This window comes from Eumetopias jubatus, unplaced genomic scaffold (assembly GCF_037043125.1).
Source record: "Eumetopias jubatus isolate StellerSeaLion01/CBP00866 unplaced genomic scaffold, mEumJub1_p1.0 scaffold_10, whole genome shotgun sequence".
NCBI classification, from domain to species: Eukaryota; Metazoa; Chordata; class Mammalia; order Carnivora; family Otariidae; genus Eumetopias; species Eumetopias jubatus.
The window spans coordinates 120,966,795-120,989,161 of NW_028274816.1; the positions used below are offsets into that span (position 1 = coordinate 120,966,795).

General features: G+C 50.1%; 1 protein-coding gene across 1 annotated transcript in view; it reads left to right on the forward strand.

Moving 5' to 3' along the window:
• Positions 1–4,433: 4,433 nt before the first annotated feature.
• Positions 4,434–22,367, forward strand: part of ASIC2 (acid sensing ion channel subunit 2) — a 1,093,638-nt gene continuing 1,075,704 nt past the window's right edge. The window contains exon 1 of the mRNA XM_028108993.1: positions 4,434–4,988. Coding sequence (XP_027964794.1) covers positions 4,434–4,988 — 555 coding nt within the window. The remainder of the gene's footprint in view (positions 4,989–22,367) is intronic.

Here is a 22,367-nt window from a genome sequence, read left to right on the forward strand (position 1 = left end):
TTCGTGCAGTGCCCACATGTTCTGTGTGTTCTAAACAATGCCCGGGGCTCCAGCCAAAGGGGTCTGGAGCCATCTACCGGATGGTGAGAGATGGGAAAATTGCTTCTACTGGCTCTCTCCCTCTGCATGAGGATTCTGAATATGCCCGGTTTGTGTGGACACTTGGCCTAACTCGAACTTTCTCTTACCGCCACGAAAACCAGGCTGCCACCATCAGAGGATTAGAGAAGCTGAGTACCACTTATGGATGCCTGTGCCAAATACACCGTCATCAGGGGTCACATTCCAAAGGTCATAATGTGCAAGACTGGACCCAGGAACAGGACATCTAAAGCAAGTTTCAGCTCTCCTAAAACCTGCAAGCAGCTGGCATAGTGGAAAGAAAAAAAACAGAGTACTAAAGCAGCGGACTACATTACTAACAAGTAAAACCACTGTGGCCAGGCGACCTGAAGTACTGTCCCAGGCTTTCATACATTTTTTTTTGAATGATTAACAAATAGGGTCTGTTGTTCCATATGCCACAATGGGGACCCTTACTGAGACACCCAATGCCATAAGGTATGGAAGTTTCTGGAAATAGCCTGGACTCTTCTCATGGATCAGTGTGCTATGCTGCTGAAAACACCAAGTCTCATCATGCCCAGGAGAGGGATTATCTACTGGAATTTGCAATAAGACATCCCACCAGGATGGGTGAACTGCTTTGCACCCCTTGGTGAGGGGGAGCTACTCACATCTCCGTAGGGATCCTGCTGTCCCACTGCAAGCTGAACCTTTTGAAAACATTCTACCTGGAACGGGCACTATCGAGAGGGGACAACGTGGGGGGTCTCGGTCTGGCATATCCCGCCCCTAGTCCAATTTCTCACACCTCCTCCCCTGCTGCCTCCCCTGCCCACACGGGTGGTACAAGCAGCCAACATGGCGTCCCTCAAGCTGCCAACCTCCCTCTCCTCGAGGCCAAGTGCACACGTTCTCTTTTCCACCGGTAACAGTCATTTGGCCACTGTCTTTTCTCCTCCACTGGCCTGGAAGACAGCACACGCAGAAGCCCTTACTAAATTCACCCAGCAAGGCTTAAGTGGGAACCGGCAAAGCCTGTCTTTACCGAATGCTGAAATGTCTAATGGGAAAAGCTGTCCTCCAAAATAAGATGGCCTTGGACAGTACTGCCTCGCAAGGAGGCCCCGGTGCCATTATCCAAACAGAATGTTGTGTGCTCATACCTGATGACTCTGCTGATGTCTCATCTTTATTAAATCATACGAGGACACAAGTGAGTGTCCTGGGGGATCTGATCCCCAACCTAGGGGACTTCATAAATCAGTGGCTCAGATCACAGGGCTCTTCGGGGCAAAAAAATTATTTTGGAGATAATTATCTTAATTTGTGTTTTCTCTTGCATGCGCCTATACTGTTGCTGTGGTATCTAGCTCAATGCAGCTGGATAGCTGCCCAAAATGAGCCACCTCCATGCAGGTGAAACCCCCTGCTGACTGCTGGGGAAAAGGTGCAGGAGGAGGGGCCGGTGGGGTTAGAAGAACCCGGCGCGAGGGGTGAAATTTTGGAAGGGGTGATTGAGAGGACGTGACCGCTGCTTAACCCCGAGCTTGACCCAGGGCAATCAGAGGCTCCTCACCCCCTCCCCTGTCCTTGAAATGTGCATTCTGCTTGCCTTCCCCATGCTAGAAGGTGCCCAAGGACACAGCTTTGAGGGAGTGAGGTGTTGTTGAGATGGTATATGTGACTGAATCCAGTGAAGGCCTCTACATAAACATTTAACGTTCTGGCAAGTGGGCGTGGAGATGTATACAACTTGCAGAGCTCAAGACAAGCCTCGTTAGTTAAATTCCCTCACTAATAAAACCTACCATCTACTACTCGGGAGAGGTCTGCCTCTTTCTTGATCTCTCCTCACCCTTTTTGTCCAGGGGCCAGTCTGCAAACCAAGACCGCCTCTGCCTACACTGAACCCTGTGTTATCAAGGGTAAGAAATGTGTCTTATTCCTCTTTGTTTCCCCCAAACCAACATAGTGTCTGGTGCAGTTGGTACGCAGTAAGAGAGAGAGAGAGAGAGAGAGAGAGAGAGTGTGTGTGTGTGTGTGTGTGTGTGTCTGTGTCTGTGTGTAATGGGGGAAGTAGGATAGAAATGCTTGTCCCCTTCCTACATGTGGGAAGGAGTGTTTGGATCTGCTTTCTGAGCCTGTGTTTCAGAGGCAAGCATGCCTGAGTTCAAGGCCCAGCTCCGGCACTTAATAGCTGTGTAACCTGGTGAGGGCACCTCACTTCTGTGAGTTTCTTATCTGTATAATAGAGGTAAACAAGAACCACACACACCTGTCAAGATGGCAGGGAGGGTGAAGGGAGATAAGACAGCCTCACACAGGCCTTGACAGAGGATAGAGTCTTATTTTTGGCCTCCTTGTTTTGCAAACCCTCTGCCTATCTAGACGCCGGGGTCTGGGAACTCTGAGACGGCACATGGGTGAGGTGGGTTAGCCTCTCCCATTTGTGCTTACTTGCAATTTTTCTGTGCTCTGAGCTCCCAGGATCAATACACTGCTAATTCAATGCCACACATTTATTGCCTTGGAGAGCATTCTGACACTGCTCTGTTTGGATCTGGGTTAGCAAGAGGGCAAATGGGATAGAGAAATATTATAAAGCAGATACAAACCAGGAGAGACATTCCCGAGGCTGCTTTCTTCTCAAATGCCTTCCAAGGAGTATTTAAGCTTGGCCTGCCCTGGGGACACCAGGATGGCTCAACAGGGCGCCTTCGTGTGGCTCTGCCCCAGCTTGGCTGTGTGCATTGGGTTGGCCACTGGAACTTTCTGTTCCTTTCCTCCTGATGGGATTTAGCATCACGGATTGTATAAGGTTCCAGCTATTTGATCCCTGGCACGGGGCAAGTCACACCCATCCACCAGCAGGGGCTGACTTCCAGGGGATTTTCAGGAAAAGGAGGTAGGTGGCTGAAACCCCAATCCTTTGCTCCCACCTCTATCTCCAGCTGTGCTTCCATCTGGCAAATCCTGGGGCAGAACACACACACACACACACACACACACACAGCCCAAAGGGAATGCAGCCAGCCCTACCTGGAACCCCAGCTGTCTTTCTTCTTCAGATACAGAACCTTGGGACAGCAGTTCCGGGGAGAGGGGGGGTCTACTTGTTGCTCTTTCTCTGGGTCTCCAAGGGGCGCTGGGCTCTTCCATCTGAGGAGGGGCTCCTCCCTCCCTGGAATGTTCCCCTCCCACTCTGCTGGCCAGCGGTAGAACGCACTGTGGTTTTAGATCGCTCCTTACCTTCCCCACATTCCGCATCTCCCCGCTGGAGACCCCAGGCTGAGTGTGACCTGGGAGCAGAATTCCCACAAAGGAATGTTTGTGCCTCCCTGCATCCACGGGGAGGGGTGTCACGTCCTCACTTCCAGGGCCAGTTCCCCACCTTCCCCGAGTGGCCCCCATTAGCTCCCTCCGAAAATGGCCAAAAAGAAACTTTCACTGTGTCCCCGCCAGCCCCACCCCCACCTCCCACCTCCCGCCCCGCCCTGCCCCCCTTCCCACCCCACCCCACCCCACCCCACCTCACCCCCGCAGCTCGGCAAGGGGGGGGGGAGGAGGGGAGGAGGCCGGCTCGCTCGGCGCCCTCTGGGTCTCGCCTTACTTCCGGGAGGCGGGGTGGGGGGGAAGCGAGGCCCGTGGAGCCCCCGCGTCCTGCTAGCCTCCGGGTCCGCGCCTCTCCGCGGTCGCGCGCTGCCTCCTCTCCCGGCCCTGGCCGCGGCCCGCCGGCATTTGGAATTCCGCCCGAGAGAGGGGGCCTGGAGGAGGCGGCGAGGAGGGCCGGCGGCCCGCGGCGAGAAGCAGAATCCGGGGTCCAGAGCGGCGCCGGGGAGCCGAGCGGAGCGGAGCATCGGCGGCTCGGGAGGCTCCGCGCTGCGCCCGCCCGCAGTGCATCAGCGTGGCCGCGCGACATCCCCGGGATGCTCAACGCGGGGCATTATGCACTGGTTAACAGGCTCCGGGCTGCTGAGCGACTTGTTTGAAGCATTTTCTCCCTCGCTCTCGCTTTTAATCTTGTCTCTAGTGGCGTGTGTAGGGGGGAGGACTTTATTTCCATTGGCTAAGCTCTCCCTTCCCACCCACATCTCTTCCACATCACCTTGGTGTCTCCCTAAATAAAACCAGCCCTCCTTATCGCCTGGAAAAAATCAGGAGCTAGAGTTTGAATGGGTTTATATAAACACTCACCCCTGGCAGCGTGCGGCTGGGCTCCCAGGATAAACTCAAGGCGCCTGGCCTGATGCTTGCCTTGCCGTGTTCTCTCCCTTGAACGTCAAGGTTTGAGCGGAGCCCGAGGACTGGGAACTCTTCCCTGAAATTGGATCAACCTGAAGCCAGTTGCGGAACTGCACAGGGTCCCCATGGACCTCAAGGAGAGCCCCAGTGAGGGCAGCCTGCAGCCCTCGAGCATCCATATCTTCGCCAACACCTCCACCCTGCACGGCATCCGCCACATCTTTGTGTATGGGCCGATGACCATCCGGCGTGTGCTCTGGGCTGTGGCCTTCGTGGGCTCCCTGGGCCTGCTGCTGGTGGAGAGCTCCGAGAGGGTGTCCTACTACCTTTCCTACCAGCATGTCACCAAGGTGGATGAGGTGGTGGCCCAGAGCCTGGTCTTCCCAGCTGTGACCCTCTGCAACCTCAATGGCTTCCGGTTCTCCAGGCTGACCACCAATGACCTGTACCATGCTGGGGAGCTGCTGGCCCTGCTTGATGTCAACCTGCAGATCCCGGACCCGCACCTGGCTGACCCCACGGTGCTGGAGGCCCTGCGGCAGAAGGCCAACTTCAAACACTACAAACCCAAGCAGTTCAGCATGCTGGAGTTTCTGCATCGTGTGGGCCACGACCTGAAGGATATGATGCTCTACTGCAAGTTCAAAGGGCAGGAGTGCGGCCACCAGGACTTCACCACGGTGAGTACTTGGCTTTCAGCTCACTCTTGCGCTTGGTTCTCTTGAGAAGTGCTGCGCTGGGGGGATCTCTCTGTGCTTTGGAGCAGGAGAGAGAGTGTGGTGTCTGAGTTGAAGGCCAAGGGGACAGTTGACCGGAGTTGTTGGAACTGGTCGGAGAAGTGTGCCTGCTGGCATGGGGCACGGTTGTCTGGTCAGATGTGGAGGGTGAGTGGGGGGCCTGCGGTGGGGGATTGCTCCCCCAGATGTGCTGAGCTGGCTTCCTCCCAACCAGAGGGAGGAGGCCTGAGCTGTCCGTTGTCCAGGGCACTTGGTGTCTGAGCTGTGTGATTGGAACAGCTTGTCATTGACGAGGTGGCATTTTCTCTCTCTCTCTCTCTCTCTTTCTCTGCTCGGAAGTGGCATCAGGCACTGCATCCTGTGGGCTGGGCTGGAGCTAAAGCTGCCAGAGAAGGGGGTGTGGGGCCCCAGACAGCCTGGGTGGTTCCAGTGGCTTTGGGAGCTTGCTGGAGCAGGTGATGCTGCACAGGGGTGGAAGTCTCGGTGTTTCCTTTCCTTGTGTGGATTCCGAGCTCTGTGTGGGGAGAGGAGAGGCCGGGGGACCCCGGGTTTCCATCTGGTCTGCTGGCAGGTCGGAAGCAAAGAGATGTCCAGGGTGCTTGGGCCCAACAAGAGCGTGTAAGTGGAGGCCCGTGTGTAGGAGGATGGTCAGTGAGGTGCCCGTGAGGGTGAGGCGGTCCAGGCTGGCTCGTCTGGGAGCTTCAGCTTGAAACTCAAAGGCTTGGTTTGCTGTCTGTGCAGTCGCTTACCAACGTGGTTGCGAGAGGAGGGGTGTGGGGAGGGGGCGAGCAGCTGTGGGATTGGAAAGCCTGGAGGAGGAGTGTGGAGCTGAGTAGAGACGAAAGGCGGAGGGGGATGTGGCTCACGTTCAGGATGGGGCTTCCTAGAGGGGCAGAGAAGGGATGGGAGGAGAACCGTCGCTGCCAGGGTTCTGTGCCCAATTAGTGGACTGCTAGGCATCACTTGGCATGCGGGTGACCTGCGACTGCAGCTGCAAGACCCCTCCTTGCTTCCAGGCAAGTCTGGGGCATCGGGGGCTGTGGGACCATCTGGAAGCCCAGGGTGGCTGCTTTTCGAATAGCTGTTTTAGGGACGACCCAGAGCTTTGGAGTCTCAGAGCCTTGAGCCAAATGCCCATGGTAGGTTCTGGATGGCAGGTGCAGCAGTTGCAAAGGAACTGGACTCTGTCATGAGCACGTGTCTGGGCCCTCTGCCTAATTGAGACCTGCCCCACCTTGCTGATAGTGTCTCCGTTCCCCATCCGCTCTCAGATCCACTGCCTGCCGGCCTCTCGCTCTGAGTTTCTGTTAATGCCACAGCCAGGCTCTGCCTGCAGCCCCTGTGCTAGCAGTTGGCTGCCTGTGATTCTGGAAAAGCCCAGAGTGCTGGGGGAGGAAGGGGCATCTCCCCTTGCATCCCATAGAGCTCTGTTTCCTGAGGGGAGCTGTTTTTACTCTCTGTTTCAAACACTGTGAGGGAGAGCACAACAAAATCAGTGGTCGTGTATTTATACTAAAGAGGAAGAGGGTCTGAGCTGAGGGAAGGGACCAGCCATACTGGAAGCTCTTCTAAATGGAGCAAACAGGACCCTAAAACATGTCATGCACAAATGATGTCTTAGGTGGCTTGAGAGAGAAGGGGACAGTGCCTCATTCCTGAACGCTGAGACCATCCCTGTCTCCCATCCGTGCTTTCTAGTGCCGTGGTAACGCTCAGCCTCACCACTGCACCTTGCAGCTCAAAAATGCGCTCAGCTGTTCCTCTGTCTGCCTGAACACACACGGATCACACACAGAGAGAAGCTACTGTCGGTAGCAGACCCCGGGCCAGGTTCTCCCATCGGTGGCAGACCCCCGGGCCGGGTTCTCCCGTCGGTGGCAGACCCCCGGGCCGGGTTCTCAAGCATCCTCATAACTGCATGTCCAACTAGTGGTTTCCTCTCAGTTCATGATCAAGTTCCATTTCCAAGGAAAGGTTCTTTGACCCACGGATGCTGTTTTGCACTTGGCCCATCGTTTGAGTTACTGGAGTCCCAAGAGGCCAAAGATCAGGCCTTCAAGCCTTACCTGGGCCTTTGACCTCTCCAGGATGTCTCTCAAATAGTAATGTTGCTTGTGGATATGGTTTCTTACATAGTGAGTGGCATGTCATTATCTGCCATCCTCACCAAATCCAGGACTGATCTGGCTGTGTGTTCCCCCTTGAACTAACCCTCAACGTATGACCTCCCCCAGCACTGAAAAGGGGGTGAGCCTCAGGGCTGGATCCCCAAGCTGTTTGGGAAGTGTCAAAAAGGGCTCCCAGTCCAGGAAATCCGGAGGAGGCCCCAGGTGAATGGCTGATCTTTCTCACCCTTTGATCGCAGCAGGAAGCCATGCTGAGCCTCTATGAGAGGCGATGTGGCACCAGGTTTGTTCCAAGACCTTGCAGTGAGGGGTAATCCTTCCCACGCCCCCTTGGTATACCTGTCCCTTTTGGCCTGGGGTACAGTGTGCTGATTCCAAGGCTCTGGTACCCACAAGAGGGCAGAGAACCTTGCAGGTAGTTATGGGAGAAGTCTAGTTCACTGGCATTCTCACTCATTCGTTCTCTCTGCTGCTCATCCCTCTCCATTTGGCTTATTTGTTACGCCCTGCCTGGGTTTGTCCTGTGCTGGGTGGCTTCTTGCTTTACGTGCTATGGCTGACGTATTAGAGAAGTATGGGGGAGGGGTGGTCCCAGGTGGATCGCTTTTTCTGTTTTTCTTTTTCCATGAAGCATACCTAGTGCTATCTCCAGGGTTAATGCTTTTGCAAAAGCTTTCTTATTCCAAGTTCTTAGCTGGTGTGCAATGAAGTGCATAATGCCTTTTAATTAGTGAATGAGCCATGATTCTAGCAGAGGGAAAGGCTGTTTGTGGAGGTTAAAAGTCCTAGGAAGCCAGGTGTGGAGTTCGGACTGCCGTGTGAGCAGGTGTGCTCCATGCTGATGCAGGTACACTCCTAGCCCTCCCCTGGGACGATCTGAATGCAGATAGGCACGTGTTTGTCCTTCCAGGGAAAGCAGAATAGGGCTTGGTTCCATAGTGCCTGCTTGGGGGAGATTGCCCCACTGACCTCCAGTGCACGGGTGGATAGAGGTCTGGATGGTGTGTCTCTGGCTGTGACGGTGGATGATCTAAGGTTACGATTAAGAGCCACTATCTTGGCTTCAATGGGTTTGAATCCCATCTCCATCATTTCCTAGCTTACTCCCTATGCTTCGATTTGGTGATGTAACATCTCCTATTAATACGTGACTCTCTAACTCACAGGGTTATTGGGAGGAGGAACCGTGTGAGACACTGTATGTGAATGTCCTTTTGTACTTTGTGACAACTGTGCAGATGGAAGGCCGGGGTGGGGGGCTTTCTCCATGTCAGGAGGAAGGTTATTATTGCCCACTGCACCTTCCCTGTTTGCAGCCCTCCTTAGGAGTCCGGTGATGAGTCATGCTGTGAGGATGAACCCCGGGGGTGGGGGCTGCTGCTTTCTCTGTTTGGAGCCCGGGGTTAAAGCCCAGGTGGGATTTCTTAGAGTGGAGGTCAGAGCTGGGTTCAATAGCTAACTATTGCTGACAGGGGACAACTTCATTGTTTGTGACTAGCACGTGACTATTTCACATTGTTTCTCTGCTCTTCACATTGGGGTTCATCTGCCTCCAAGTTCAGGAATGCATAAATGATCCTTCAGTTGGCACTTTTAACTCGATTTCTATAGTGGTGTGTGTTTGGGCTTTAAACTTGAGATTTCTGGGTCTCCTGGGTGGCTCAGGCGGTTAAGCATCTGCCTTCGGCTCAGATCATGATCCCGGGGTCCTGGGATTGAGCCCCACATCCGGCTCCCTGCTCAGCGGGGAGTCTGCTTCTCCCTCTGCCTCTCCCCCTTGGCTTGTGTTCTCTCTCTCTCTCTCAAATAAATAAAATCTTTAAAAAAACTTGAGATTTCTTCGGAAAGGCATTTCTTTCTTTTCTTACTGAAAGAGCGATCTCTCCACAATGAGATCTTGTTAGAGGCACATCTATGGATCTTATTCATCTGTATCACATAGCGTTACAAAGATGTAGAGGGGAGGGTTTTAGGAAGCTCACATGCTTGGAATTCTTGCCCAAGGCTGGCGGATCCACAGCTAACCTCTCAGTATTTCTTGTTACACAAGGAGCAGGTGCGTGAAGACTGGGGGCTTTGGGGAGAGAGCTGAGTTGGAATTCCACCTGTACCCCCATTCACTGTGTAATCTTAGGCAGGTTTCTTAGCCTCACTTTCCCCATTTTAAGAATCAGAACAGTAATACCCACCACTCGGAGTTGAACTGATCCAGGGTGGTAGAGTATGCCAAGAGGCCAAGCATGGCAGACGACTGGTACATACAGTATGGGCCCCTTGCTCTCCGGCGCGGCCCATGGGAGTGTTGACTGGGCCTGCGCTAGATGCTGGCTCTCTTGACTCCAGGCCAGTGTTCTTCCCACTCTTCCTTACTGTGACTCACCCACCAGCTTTGGAGCACAGGCAACTGCTATGCTCATGGACTTCTTCATTCTCACAATGCTTAGATTTCCACTTTTCCCCGGGCTTTGGTTCCTGTCAGTTCTGCGGCCTGAACATCCTCTCTTTCCCCACCCTCTGGGCTTCCACGTTGCAGCTCATGCTACTGACCTCCCCCCAGGAAGCTCGTGCTGCCCTGGCCCCTGCGAGGAGCTGAGTGACCTGCACAGGAGGCCCAGAGCTTTTATTACAGTGTGTCGTGTTACTGCATGCACGGTCGGTCGTCCCTCTGTCTACCCAAGAGAACACCTGCTCGGCAGCAGTTATAATGCCCAATCAGGGCCTTGCCATTGGAGAGCTCACCGCTCCTTTCCCATCCCCTCTAGATGGAGGGCCAGTTGAGAGCAGGCATCTCGGCTCATCAAACGGGTTCTCTGCACACACAATGCCGAATACAGACCTGCAGTTGTTGATTACAGGTTGCTTTCTGTTTCCTGAACTGACCCAAAATCCTTTGTTCGTGGGCTCTTCTGACTTACTTTTGGCTTTTCACCCCTCTCTCTCCATGCTTATTTCTTTAAATCCGACGCCTCCTTTAAAATCCAGCTCTAATATCTCCGTAGCCTCTTCCAGGAAACCCTTGCCAACCCATCCCCTCCATGACAGTAATCCAAATGAATTTCTTCCTCCTCTGTCTTTGAAAGAGCATTTTGGCTTCCTCCTCTGTCAGAGCACTCACCGTACCTTTCCTAGCCTTAGACTCATAAAGTGTTTATGCTAAAAGAGCCCTCAGAGATGATTTGATTTAATACCTGAATTCTTTGACCATGGATAATTTTTATACATTGCCTATTTCTGTCTCTCTTCCCTGTGAGACATGATGTCTTTCCTGACCTTGTATTCTCAGGGCTTAGAACTGCTTGGCACATGGTAAGCTCTCAAACTGTGTCTTCCAAGTGTGTTAAGTGGGCTTGAAGCTACTGGTAGGTAAGGTGACACTCTGGCTGATATAAAGGGAGATAACAGTGTTTCAGCCTCCTTCTCCAGCATAGGTATCTGGGATCCCACCTGCACCGGGATGACGAGTCTCATCATTGTCATTATTTTAATAATACACTTTCAGATGACAGAAACAATCCATGCTCATTGGTGAACACTTGGGCAGTGTGGAAAAGAATAGACAAGAAAGAAAAAAATTGCCTACAGTAGTATCGCGGATGCAATTACATGTATTATTTTGGGGCTTGGGAGTGGCTCCATCTGGTCACACAATGTGTGCACGTTTGTGTGGCCGCGTGCATGGGAACACACCTTCTGTGCATCTGGTGCCTTGTCTGGCAGGCAGCACATGCCCAATCAGTGTCAGCTTGCTCTCTTCTTTTTGAGTCCCTGGGGTAGTGTACAGGGTGTTAGAGATTCCCTCAAAGGTCCACTTAGAGTCAAAGCAAAATCCAAAGATAGGTCTGATCAATACCCCTCTTGTAGGCTGGGTTTTGTTTTCTCTGCCAGAAGCACTGGGGATAATTTGTGAGAGCCAGTGGTAACCACCCCTCTTAATTCAGCCTCCTTGGATCTTAGGTTCATAACCGAACGCCAGTTACCCTCCTTTGATGGCACTTGATTGATAATCCAGCTGTGCATTGACCTGAAGCCATCATGGTCCCACCGTTTATTGTATGTTTGCGAGGATGAACCACATATGTGCTCATTAATACCAAATTAGATCTCCCGACCCTGCTTCTAGATGAGGCCCAACCTATGACTATGCGGAGCCATGAGGACCGTGGACCACGAAGACCATGAGATTCTCTTTGTACAGACCATTCCTGTCTGCCTCAGGATACGGGTGTAGACCCTAACTCTCTCCATCGCCTGTGAAGTCTCTGGGCTCTATGACAGATGGTCTAAATTGCACTTTTATTCCTTGAGGTGCTTGGAAGTCTTGTGAGCATTTGCCATGTTGTTGGAAAAGTAACCACTGCCAAGCTGAGTGAGGGATTTTCCTTGGTGCCACTTCTAGTTTGTAGGACATTAGGTTGTGGCTCTCTGGAAGGAAAGCTTTCAGGGGTATATTGAATTCTCTCTGACGTGTTGGATGGATTGGGCAGTGACTGGGAGCTGACTGTTAACAGTGACCCACATCACCTACTCGCAGAGATAAGTTAATACTACGGCACAGGCCACAGAGCTAGAACCTCGTTGCTTGTGTGGTGAGTCTATATGTCCTTAGAACTCCAGAACTGCTGATGGGAAGAAGCCATCCGAGGGCTTGTTGAATTGGTAATAGGTCCCTTTCCCCCTCTCTATGGTGGTCCCCTTTTCCTTCCCACAGAAACTCCTCCCCTTAATGAAGAGGGGAGTTCTAGAAATTTTTCTGCAAAGCGAATCCTAGTTTGCTACTGATTTCTATAGAATGAGCTGAAATGGGATCCCATTAGAAAAATCCCCCAAAGGCTGAATTGGCAGCTTTTAGCACCAAGTTTGCTGTCAGAGCTATTGCTCCATAGAGCAGTTCATATTTCGAAGTACCAAGGATCCCGTTCTCTCCATCAGACCAAAAATATACTGCCGAGGTCAAGAGCTATCTGAAGGTATGCTGTGTGTTTTCTCTTTTTTGTCCGAGTGTTTCTGTTTGATGGAACTGGGTTGAAATAGCAAAACTGGACTGCAGGGCCATTTGACCCACAATCTATTATAACCTGGAACTAATGGCCTACATCATCACCCCTGTAAGTGTGAAATTCCATTGATCACATTTCTCCCATGCAGTGGACTTAACACTAGTCCATACAGACTGGCCTGAGTGGTTACTGGAAAGCAGATGCCTCCAGAAATACATGTTCATTATTTGACAAATCTGAAACTTGGGATAGAGGCTTATCAGGTTTAGCTTTATTTGGGAATATCATTCCAAAAAGTGTCATCCTTGGATGCTAAAGCATCTTTCTATCTCCCAGAACTTTTATTTTCTCTTGACTCAGGTATGCTCTGTATTGATTACCTCAGTGATCATGGAAATTTATACTCAAGAAATCAAGCACAAGACACAGGAGGAATGTATTTGCCTGGATTTATTGACTTCCATTGGTTGAGTCATACAACGTTGGGCAAGATAATTAGCCTCTAGAAGCCTCAGTTTCCTCATCTGTAAAATGAGGGGGTTGAACAGGGTGGTTCTAAAGGATTTGCCCACCTATAGAATTCTACTGCAATTAAAGTATAGCTTTACTTTATGTTTACTTTTCTGATCCCACATTTGTTCCCTGAAACTTTTAACTTTTAACTTCTATTTGGAAGAGGGAGCTGATGTTCTTTTGTAACCAGATCTACTTATCCATTTATTTGTTTATTTTATTTAGATAGATTTGTGCAGTGGAAGCAGAAACACTCTGATATGCTGAGTGGCTATAGTGGGGTAAAGGGAGGCACAACAAAATCCTGTCCATGAGCCATTACGTGTGTGGCTGCAGCGTATCGGTCTGACTGAAAGTTTCCCTCGCTATTTCTGTGCTTGTGAGCAGGGATGCACATATGAGTTAGCAAAGACATCTTCGGAAGATGCTGCCCAAATCCCCTTTGTTGCTGCTAGGGGTACATATCTGACCACTCAAATCTGTACCAATGGCACCACCACTCCTGGAAATAGCTGGGAAGTTATTCACCTCCCCGCCCCCTGGGGGCAGCCAATGGCCAGCGACTAACTGATCCAGTACAAATTGCCCACCATCTTGCCTCAAGATGGAACAACTTTTGGAGCACTTTGCACTCCAGAGTTTCCCATGGAATCAGGCTGAGCCGGAATTCTCCTGTGGTTTCAGCATCTTTGCTTATTACCTTTTCTCCCTTGCCCATATCCTGTGTGCCTCACTCCCTGAGGTCCTTCCCTCAATAAATCACCTGAATGAGAAACCCCATCTCAGGCTTTGCTAGGGAATACAACCTATGTGGTGATGAGTTCAGCTTCTCTGTCTTTTTGGTAACATAGGGAATCACCTAGGCATATGGACCTATGTCTGGCTTAGAAAGAGGGAAATGCCTGTTTCAAAAGTCTTTGAGGCTTTGAACTTTCTAGATCTGTGTCCTCAACGGGGGCCCGTAACAATTTCCAGGGGAGGTTATTTTGTTTTGTTTTATAATTCAAATGAGCATCTTTCTAATTAGGATTCACACCTCGGGGCACAGCTGATTTGTTCCTCTTTGGAGCTTCTTGCCCAAGGAAAGCCCTTCCTAAGGTTGCCCGTATCCTCAGAGCTGAGTTATTCCTATTCTCCCAGCTGCTGCCTACCCCAAGCCTCTCACATTCTAGCTCACACCTTCCCCAACACCTAAATCCTCATCTCTTCCCAGTTCTGCTCTGAAAGCTTCCCTTTCTCATGCCCCTCCCCCAGCCAGCCTTCAACCGCCATTTCTCCCTTGATGTGCATCAGTCTGGCTTTGAGTCACAAGGAGGAGACTTTCATGTTGGCCGTAGCTCGGGCCCATCTCTGATGCAGGGGGTGGTGAGCGATGTTTGGCTGACCGGGGGTGATGCTCTTCATATGTCACCGAAACCATGAGTGATGAGGAGCATAGGAAAGAATGGAGACTCATTAGACTGCAAAGGAGAGTGGGTGACCCAAGGCCGGGCTATTGCCTTCTGCAAACCCTTGGAAGGCAGGCATAGGGAAGAGGAGTGAAGCTTTCTCTGTGCAATGCCAGAGGGCAGAGTTAACCCCAGTGCAGGTGGGCGGCAGAAGTTCAGAGAAGTGGCTACCGGCTGATTGGAAGGAGCTGTCCTGGGAGTTTCAAGGACCCATGACCTGTCAGCAGCTCCAGCCTAGGCCATGACATTGCTTATTGCCAGTGCTGTAGGGGTAGATCAATGTCAGATGAAGAGTTGGATTTATCGGCCTCTAAAGTTACTTTCAATGCTGAGCATCCTTGCTTTATTTCCTTCCTGAACAGATATTTGAAGTCAGAGGTGAGGGTCATTGGCATTTGGCCTTGGAAACAATTGATAATAGATGCAAGCCAGCTCATCCAGCCCGCAGAACCACCCCATTTCCCAACCCCGTGTAGTGCCGAGGCTGAGTGTTTCAGAAGCCAGGGATAGAAGGGTGCTGTGGGCCAATCCTTGCAGACAAGAGAGCAGATATTCAGTTTGTCCAGCCAGGAAGTGTGTGGATATGGGTGGCCAGACCTTGGGGTGGTTGTTCAAAGACCTGGCCTCCTGAAGTGAGTATGCATGCCTTCCTTGAGAAGAAGTTCCCAGAGGAATTTGTCATAAGTTCCAGGCTCTAGATCCAATCCTAGAGTGCAAATCTTGGGTGTGGTTTGGTCTGGCCTGGTGTGGGGTCTGGGGAGACTGGGAGGTCTACAAGAGCTTTAAAAACCCTTGGAATTTCCTGAGGGATTGAGGTGAGAGGAGCATCTTCTCACTCTTCCTTATTATGAATAAAGTTATTCATAATAAGGGTCTTTAAACCATACCTGATTTTATGCGAATGAAGTGATTGCTTTAGGATGGAGGCTGGTTGCCAGAAGAGCCAACCATCTGACCAGAGAGAGCTGGAGATTGAGTCAGTCACCAAGTCCAGTGATTTAATCCAGCATGCCTATGTTAAGGAACCTCCAAAGAAACCTCTAAATTAAGGGATTCGGAGTGCTTCTGGGTTGGTGAATACATGGAGGTGCTGTGCGGGTGGTGTGCCCGGGGAGGGGGGTAGGCGTGGAAGCTCTTGCCCCTCCCCCATATCTTAGACACAACTTGAATTGTATCTTATAACTAAAACAGTACCAATAAATGAACTTTTCCTGTGTTCTCTGTGCCATTCTGGCAAATTATTGAACCTGAGTAGGGAGTTTTGGGAATCTCTGATGTATAGCTAGTTGGTCAGAAGCGTGGGTGGCCTGGACTCGTAACTGGCACCTGACGTCGGGGGCAGTGTCTTGGGACCAAGCCCTTAACCCGTGGGGTCTGCGCACACTCTGGGTAGTTAGCATCAGAATTGCTTGGCATGAAGAGAAAGGCCACGGATTTGGTATCAGAAGTGAAGGGTTCTGGGAGTCAGAAACAGAGCTTAGTAATGACCCTGGGCAAATTATTGACCCTCTCCATGCCTCAGTTTCCCCATCTGTTAAATACTAATAACCCTGGCACTTTCCTCATAGGATTGTCTGCAGCCATGGAAGGAAGTGATAGAAGTGAAACTTCTATCCAACGGGCCAGATGTAGAGGGCCCACTATTTTGTGGCTGTTGTTATTTTTATTATGACTAAGATGAGCTGGTGATAAAACACAGTGGCAGAGCGATCCAAGAGCAAAAAGATTTGGGGGGAAATCCATACTGACATCAGCAAGTCTCAGGAGTATGGGGAATGAGGCTGCAATCAAGCCCGGCCCTCAGCTCCTGCTATAAGCTATAAGCCACTGGAGACACTAAGACTGTCCCAACTAGAATTCCTCCTGTTTGGTCATCCCTGTGTGGTTTACCAAACCTGTGAATTACTAGCATTTTCCGAGCACAGAATGTTCAAAGTCAAGCACCTCACGTGGAATGACTCACTCAGTCTTCACAACTGCCCCGGGAATGATGGGCTATTGGTAACTCTTTCTTGCATGGAAAAAATTGGGGCTCAGAAAGGTTAGATGACAGGACTGATGTCATTTAGCTAGGAATTGGTGGAACTGGGATTTGAACCAGGAACTCTGTTTCCAGATCCTGGACGCTTTCGTTACAAGATGCTAGTGAGCCTCTCGATGACTAGGAAAGTGGAAAAGGTAACGAAGTGTCTGTTTCCCAGTTGAACGTGAATAAGGCTCAGAGAGGTTTGGTGACTGGCACAGGGTCACTCAGCAAGAAAGTGGCACTCGTGGGGATTAGAGTCATGCCTTTTGATTTCCTTGGGGTGTTTTCTGTAAAGACCTCAAGCTTATTTGTACAGGGCTGAGCTGCGTGAAGTCAGGCCATTTGTCAGTGAGTCTTCAACTCCAGATGGTTGGGGTTTAGGCCCAAGGTCCCTCAACTTACCTGCGTCCTCCCCTGGGTACCAGGAGCCTGGCAGCTGCCAGACCTGAAGCCGAGCAGGAAGACTGCCCGGTCTTAGTTCAGTAGGCGCAGGTGGAGGTGCCAAGCAAGCCCACAGCACCCTCTTCAGGAAAGTCGAGAAGCTGGAGAAGTCTCTTCTTGCCAGGGTGATACTTGGGATTTCGCCAAGTTGCCAGATGGGGAGCTCAGGGGTCTGTGCATGTGATTCTGCCCTGCCTGCCCTTTCTGCCTCTGCTTCTGCATTTATTTATTTATTTATTTATTTATTTATCTATTTATTTATGTATTTACTATTTATTTTTAAAAAATTATTTATTTATTTATTTGAGAAAGAGTGAGCTAGGGAGAGAGAGCATGAGTGGTAGGGGGAGGGGTGGAGGGAGATGGACAAGTAGACTCTCGGCTGAGCAGGGAGCCCGACGCAGGGTTTGATCCCAGGACCCCAGGATCATGACCTGAGCCGAAGGCAGACGCTTAACCGACTGAGCCACCTGGGAGCTCCTGCCTCCGCATCTTAAATCGGACTCTGGGGGGCAGAAAGGATGACTTCGGGAGAAGCAGATGTGTTTAAGGAACCGGGTGGCTAGAGCTTGGCATTGAGAGCTTCCACTTCTGCCTCTGAGCCAGTGACTTGAATTTGAACGTCCAGTCCAGGTGTGCTCTGACTGACAAATTGGCAGGTGACAGAAGCGTACATACAGTGGTTAAGAGCTGGGCTCTGGAGCCAGACTGTGTTGATTCAAATTCTACAATTATAGTTGGGCCAGTACTCAGTCTGGTTTTGGGAGAACTGAAGGATCTGTGAAGTATGTCACAGTAGACCTCAACCTATCTGGGTTTCTTCTCCCCCTTTCCCTCCTGTCATTTCCACCCACATGTCAACATTTTGACTTCTCCTCCAGGACTCTAGTCTTCCGTTTTTTCCCCTTTCTGTGGCGTAAACTGAGGCTTTCCAGTGGGAGTCTCTAGAATGCGTTCTCCTGTGTTTTCTCCTCCCCCACGGGGGTGGCAGACGGGGGACCTCTCTCCAGAGTGGGAGCCATTGTGACAGGGCTCTCGCATGTCCCCCATGATGATGGAGGGCATTCCAGGTTTCTGCCTTCTCCCTGAGGGCCCTGAGAGGGGTTTGTCCCTCTCTTCATGGAACGGAAGAGAAGGCAGGGATGAGAGAGAAGCCTCTCCATGAACTGGAAGTAACTGTGCCTTCTAAAGTTTGGGCCAAGGCTACTTCTGCCTTCCTGGAATGATTTCTTAGCAGAACACCTTCCATCCCCTGGGCCTGCTAGCTATTTCAGGGACATTTTAAGTGGCTATTAACAAATGTTGAATTATGGCTGCAAACCTCTGGGAGCTCAAGTGACATTCACATGAATCACAAGTGAGCTCTGTGCAGTCGAGGCTGCCACAATGGGCTGGGATTAAACAAACATGCGCCATTGTTCTCTCCAAAGCAACAAGGCAAGAACACTGCTCCGTGGACCCCGTGATCTCAGGCAGCGTGCCCCTTAGAAGCAGGATGCTGTCCAGGACACAAGGCTCATTGCTGCAGGGCAGACAGATGCTCTTTGGTTTGCAGAGAGGCGTATTCGAGCTTCATATCTGGAGGTATTTACCAACAGTCGGCGTGTCCGGGGATATGCCAGCCCATCTCAGGGGTTATGAGCTGCCCGGAACATTGATTCAACAAACATCTCCTGAGTGCTTCCTATGTTCTGGGCTAAACTCTAGAGAAACGGAAATCAGTAAGGCCCAAGCAGGAATTCGAGGTGCTCAGTCTAGTGGGGAGGCTGAGCAGTAAACAGATTACTTGACTCTAAGCAGCCGAAGTTTGCACAGAGTCCAGGGGCAACACCGGGGAGGCTCCGAAAATCTTCTAACAAGAGATGATATGTATAATTTTTTTTAAGATTTTGTTTATTTATTTATTTGAGAGAGGGAGAGAGAGGGAGAAACAGCATGAGAGGGGAGAGGGTCAGAGGGAGAAGCAGGCTCCCCGCTGAGCCGGGAGCCTGATGCGGGACTCGATCCCAGAACTCCGGGATCATGACCTGAGCCGAAGGCAGTTGCTTAACCAACTGAGCCACCCAGGCGCCCTAATTTTTTTTTTTTTTTGAAACAATTTCAAACACATTGCAAGACAAGTTCAAAGAACTCCTGTGTGTCCTTCCCCCGTATTCCACTGATGTCCTCTCTGGCCAGAGGACCTCATGTAGGGTCACTCAGCTGTCAAATCCCCCGGTCATCAAAGCCCCTAGTTTTCAAATTCCCCAAAGCCTCCTTTACTCTGAAACTGTTTCTTAGTTTCTTTCTGACTTTCATGACCTTGACATTTTTTACAATTCAAGGGCAACTATCTTGCAGAAGGATTTTCTGTTGAGGTTTCCCTCTTGATTAGACCCAGATAACGAATTTTTGGCTGAATTTTTCAGGACTGATTCAGGATTCTTCTCACTGCCTCCCATCCAGAAGCACATGATCCCTATTTGTCCCAACACTTAACTGTGTTAATTTTTATCACTTGATTAACATGGTGTCTTCCAGGGAGACACTTTGAGACCATGTAAAGCCCCATTTCTCAACCCTCTCTCACCCTCTGGCTTTATCATCATTGATTTTTCTTGCCTGAGTTATTATAGTGATGCTTGCCAAATGGTGATTTTCTAATTCCATCATTTCATCCACATCTATTAGTTGACTTTCTAAAACACAGACGAGCTCTCTCTTCTCCCTTTTTATCCATTTATTTATTTAAATCAATGTAGTTTCAGTTTCAGATATTTTATTCAATGGGTTATAATCTTTAATCAAAATCTCTTATTTTACTCAATGGGTTCATATCATTACTTATTTTGAAACTCCAATTTTCCCGTACTTGGGAACCTCTTCAAGCTGACTTTTGTGTTCTTTTGACATTTCCCCGCAACTTTTGAGCACTTTTGCAGTTTCTGGCCCAGCTAGATGTTCCAGGTTCATCTTTGGCTCCTTTTAGTGGGAAATACTGTTTAGAACTAAGATCCAGGTTCTAGGCTCATTGCAACTAGGGTGCCCCTGCTCCCTGGCTCAGTGGACAGAACTAGGATCTTGACATATACATTTGCATCTACAGCGCAAACCATGACCTCACACCAGTACTTCCTACACCCAATGTGGGGCTCAAACTCACCACCCCAAGATCAAGAGTCACATGCTCTACCAACTGAGCCAGCCAGGCTCCTCTCACACCAGTACTTCTTCCAGTTCTGATCTAATACCAAAGGGTTCATTCTAGACTTTTCCTATTTCCATATTAGCCCCTCCTTTCTCCAGCAGTAGGAAACCAGCCTCCCATTATCTTATCTACTTGTTTGCTCTATTATCTCTTTTAAAATTTTTTATTGTTATGTTATTCACCATACATTACATCATTAGTTTTTGATGTAGTGTTCCATGATTCATTGTTTGTGCATAGCACCCAGTGCTCCACGCAGAACGTGCCCTCTTTAATACCCATCACCAGGCTAACCCATCCCCCCACCCCCCTCGGATAAAGAAGGTGTGGTATATATACACAATGGAATATTATGCAGCCATGAAAAGGAACGAGATCTTGCCATTTGCAACGACGTGGATGGAACCGGAGGGTGTTATGCTGAGCGAAATAAGTCAATCAGAGAAAGACATGTATCATACGACCTCACTGATATGAGGAATTCTTAATCTCAGGAAACAAACTGAGGGTTGCTGGAGTGGTGGGGGGTGGGAGGGATGGGGTGGCTGGGTGATAGACATTGGGGAGGGTATGTGCTATGGTGAGCGCTGTGAATTGTGCAAGACTGCTCTATTCTCTTGAATAGAGACCATCTCCCTCTCCACTGGGCCCCTGCTCTGCTTGGATGCCTCCTCACCTGGGCCCTGTCCTCAGGGGCTACCTTCGGGCCAGACTCTAGTACCCACCTTATGTGCGTTCTGCCTGCTCACCAGCTGCCTCCCGTTCTTACTCAAATTTCCTCAATTGTCCCCCAAACATTTTTACAGCTTTTTAACTTTAGAAATGCAGCATCCACTCAAGATATAATCAAGATTCGTGTGCTGCATTTGGTCCTCCTGTCTCTTTAATCAAAGAGCTCTCCCCCAACATAGCACACACGGTTTTTAAAAATAGCTTTATGGGGATACAATTCTTCTATCACACAATTTATCCATAGAAAGTGTTAAATTCAGTGGATTTAGTGCATTCACAGTGTTGTGAATTTTAGAACATTTTCATTACTCCAAAAAGGAACTCGGTCCCCATTAGCGGTTGCCATTTGCTCCCCTTCTTCCTCCATCCTCCCCCCCCCAACTCTAGCCTCAAGTGATTACTAACCTGTGGTCTGTCTCCACAGATTTGCTTATTCTGGACACTTGCTACACATGCAATCATACGCTACAGTATGTGGTCTTTTGTGATAGAGCTTTTGTGTAGCACAATGTTTTCAGGGTTCATCCATGTTGTAGCATGTGTCAGAACTCTATTCCTTTTTTTTCCCAAATGATGGTCCATTGGATAAATGTGCCTCATTTTATTTATCTTCATCAGCTGGTGGACGTTTGAGTCGTTTCCATTTTCGACGATTATGAATAATGCTGCTATTCACACTTCTTTTAGTAGTGACTTCTGGAAGAGAACAGACCGATGGTCTTATCCAATCGGATTATTGCCTTGTGATTTCACTTAACCTGCTCCTTCTTTCCCTGCATTTCTTGTAAACTGGGAGTTAGGTTTCGGGACTTGATGAGATTGAGGGTAATGATTTTGGCAAGAGGACACCACAGACGAAGCTGTAGACCTCCTATTGCATCATAGCATGAAGAGCGTATTGTGTGGTTGTCGCACTCCTTGAGATGCTACTTCTGATCATGTGGTTAAGGTGGCACCTGCTGGGTCTCTCCGTTGCATCATCTCTCATGATCAGATTATCCCTATCATCTATGGGATGATAGATGCTACGGTACCCTGCAAATATTTTGTTGACTGTGATAGTTGAACCGGAATTAACGGTTTCATTAGAGGTTGCAAAATAGCAATTCCCCTGTTCTATCATTCTTTCTACATTTATTAGCTGGTGTTCCTTTGTAAAGAAGAACATTCCCTCATCAGCCAGGGCCCAGATACAGTTCCTCCTGTGAAGGCGGCATGACTGCTTCTCATTGTCCTTCAATTGCCAGTTTTCTGAGGATGGAGTTGGTGTAGTAATGCCATGCTGGGCTCTGAGGGATGGTGAGTTCCCAGACGGACCAGGGGTAAGGTGTTCACCAGAGAATGTTCGTGAGTGGGAAGGGAGCGGGAAGGTCAGTAGGACTCCACTCAGTTGTCGTCAGGGCAACCACAGACTCCTTCCAGATGCCATGGTACCCCAAGATGGGGATGTTCATCTTTTAGACATGGTTCTCACTGGTCCTGTGCCTGGGCAGGCCTGGAGTGGAGGTGGCAGGCCTTAGGGTTGGTGGAACAGGCTGTGACAGCACTCTGATCACAGGGCGCCAGGCAGGTTATGAAGTGTCAGCTGTAGGGATCCTAATTCTTTGGCCTGTCCCTTGGTATCTTGTCACTTCCCTGGAGCCTCCCCGGGTGGATGCCTGATAGTGGTGCGACCTTGTCCCTGCCTCCGGGGAATTCCTGCAGCAGCCCCTCTCAGTGGGGGCAGAAGAGATGGGGCAGAAAGGGAGATCTCACACGTGGATCCTATTTCATTGAACTACCTTTAAATGAAGCAAGCACCTCATCTGCTGAGCATTTGCTCCGTGCTAGGCAATGTTGAAAGCGTGTCCCA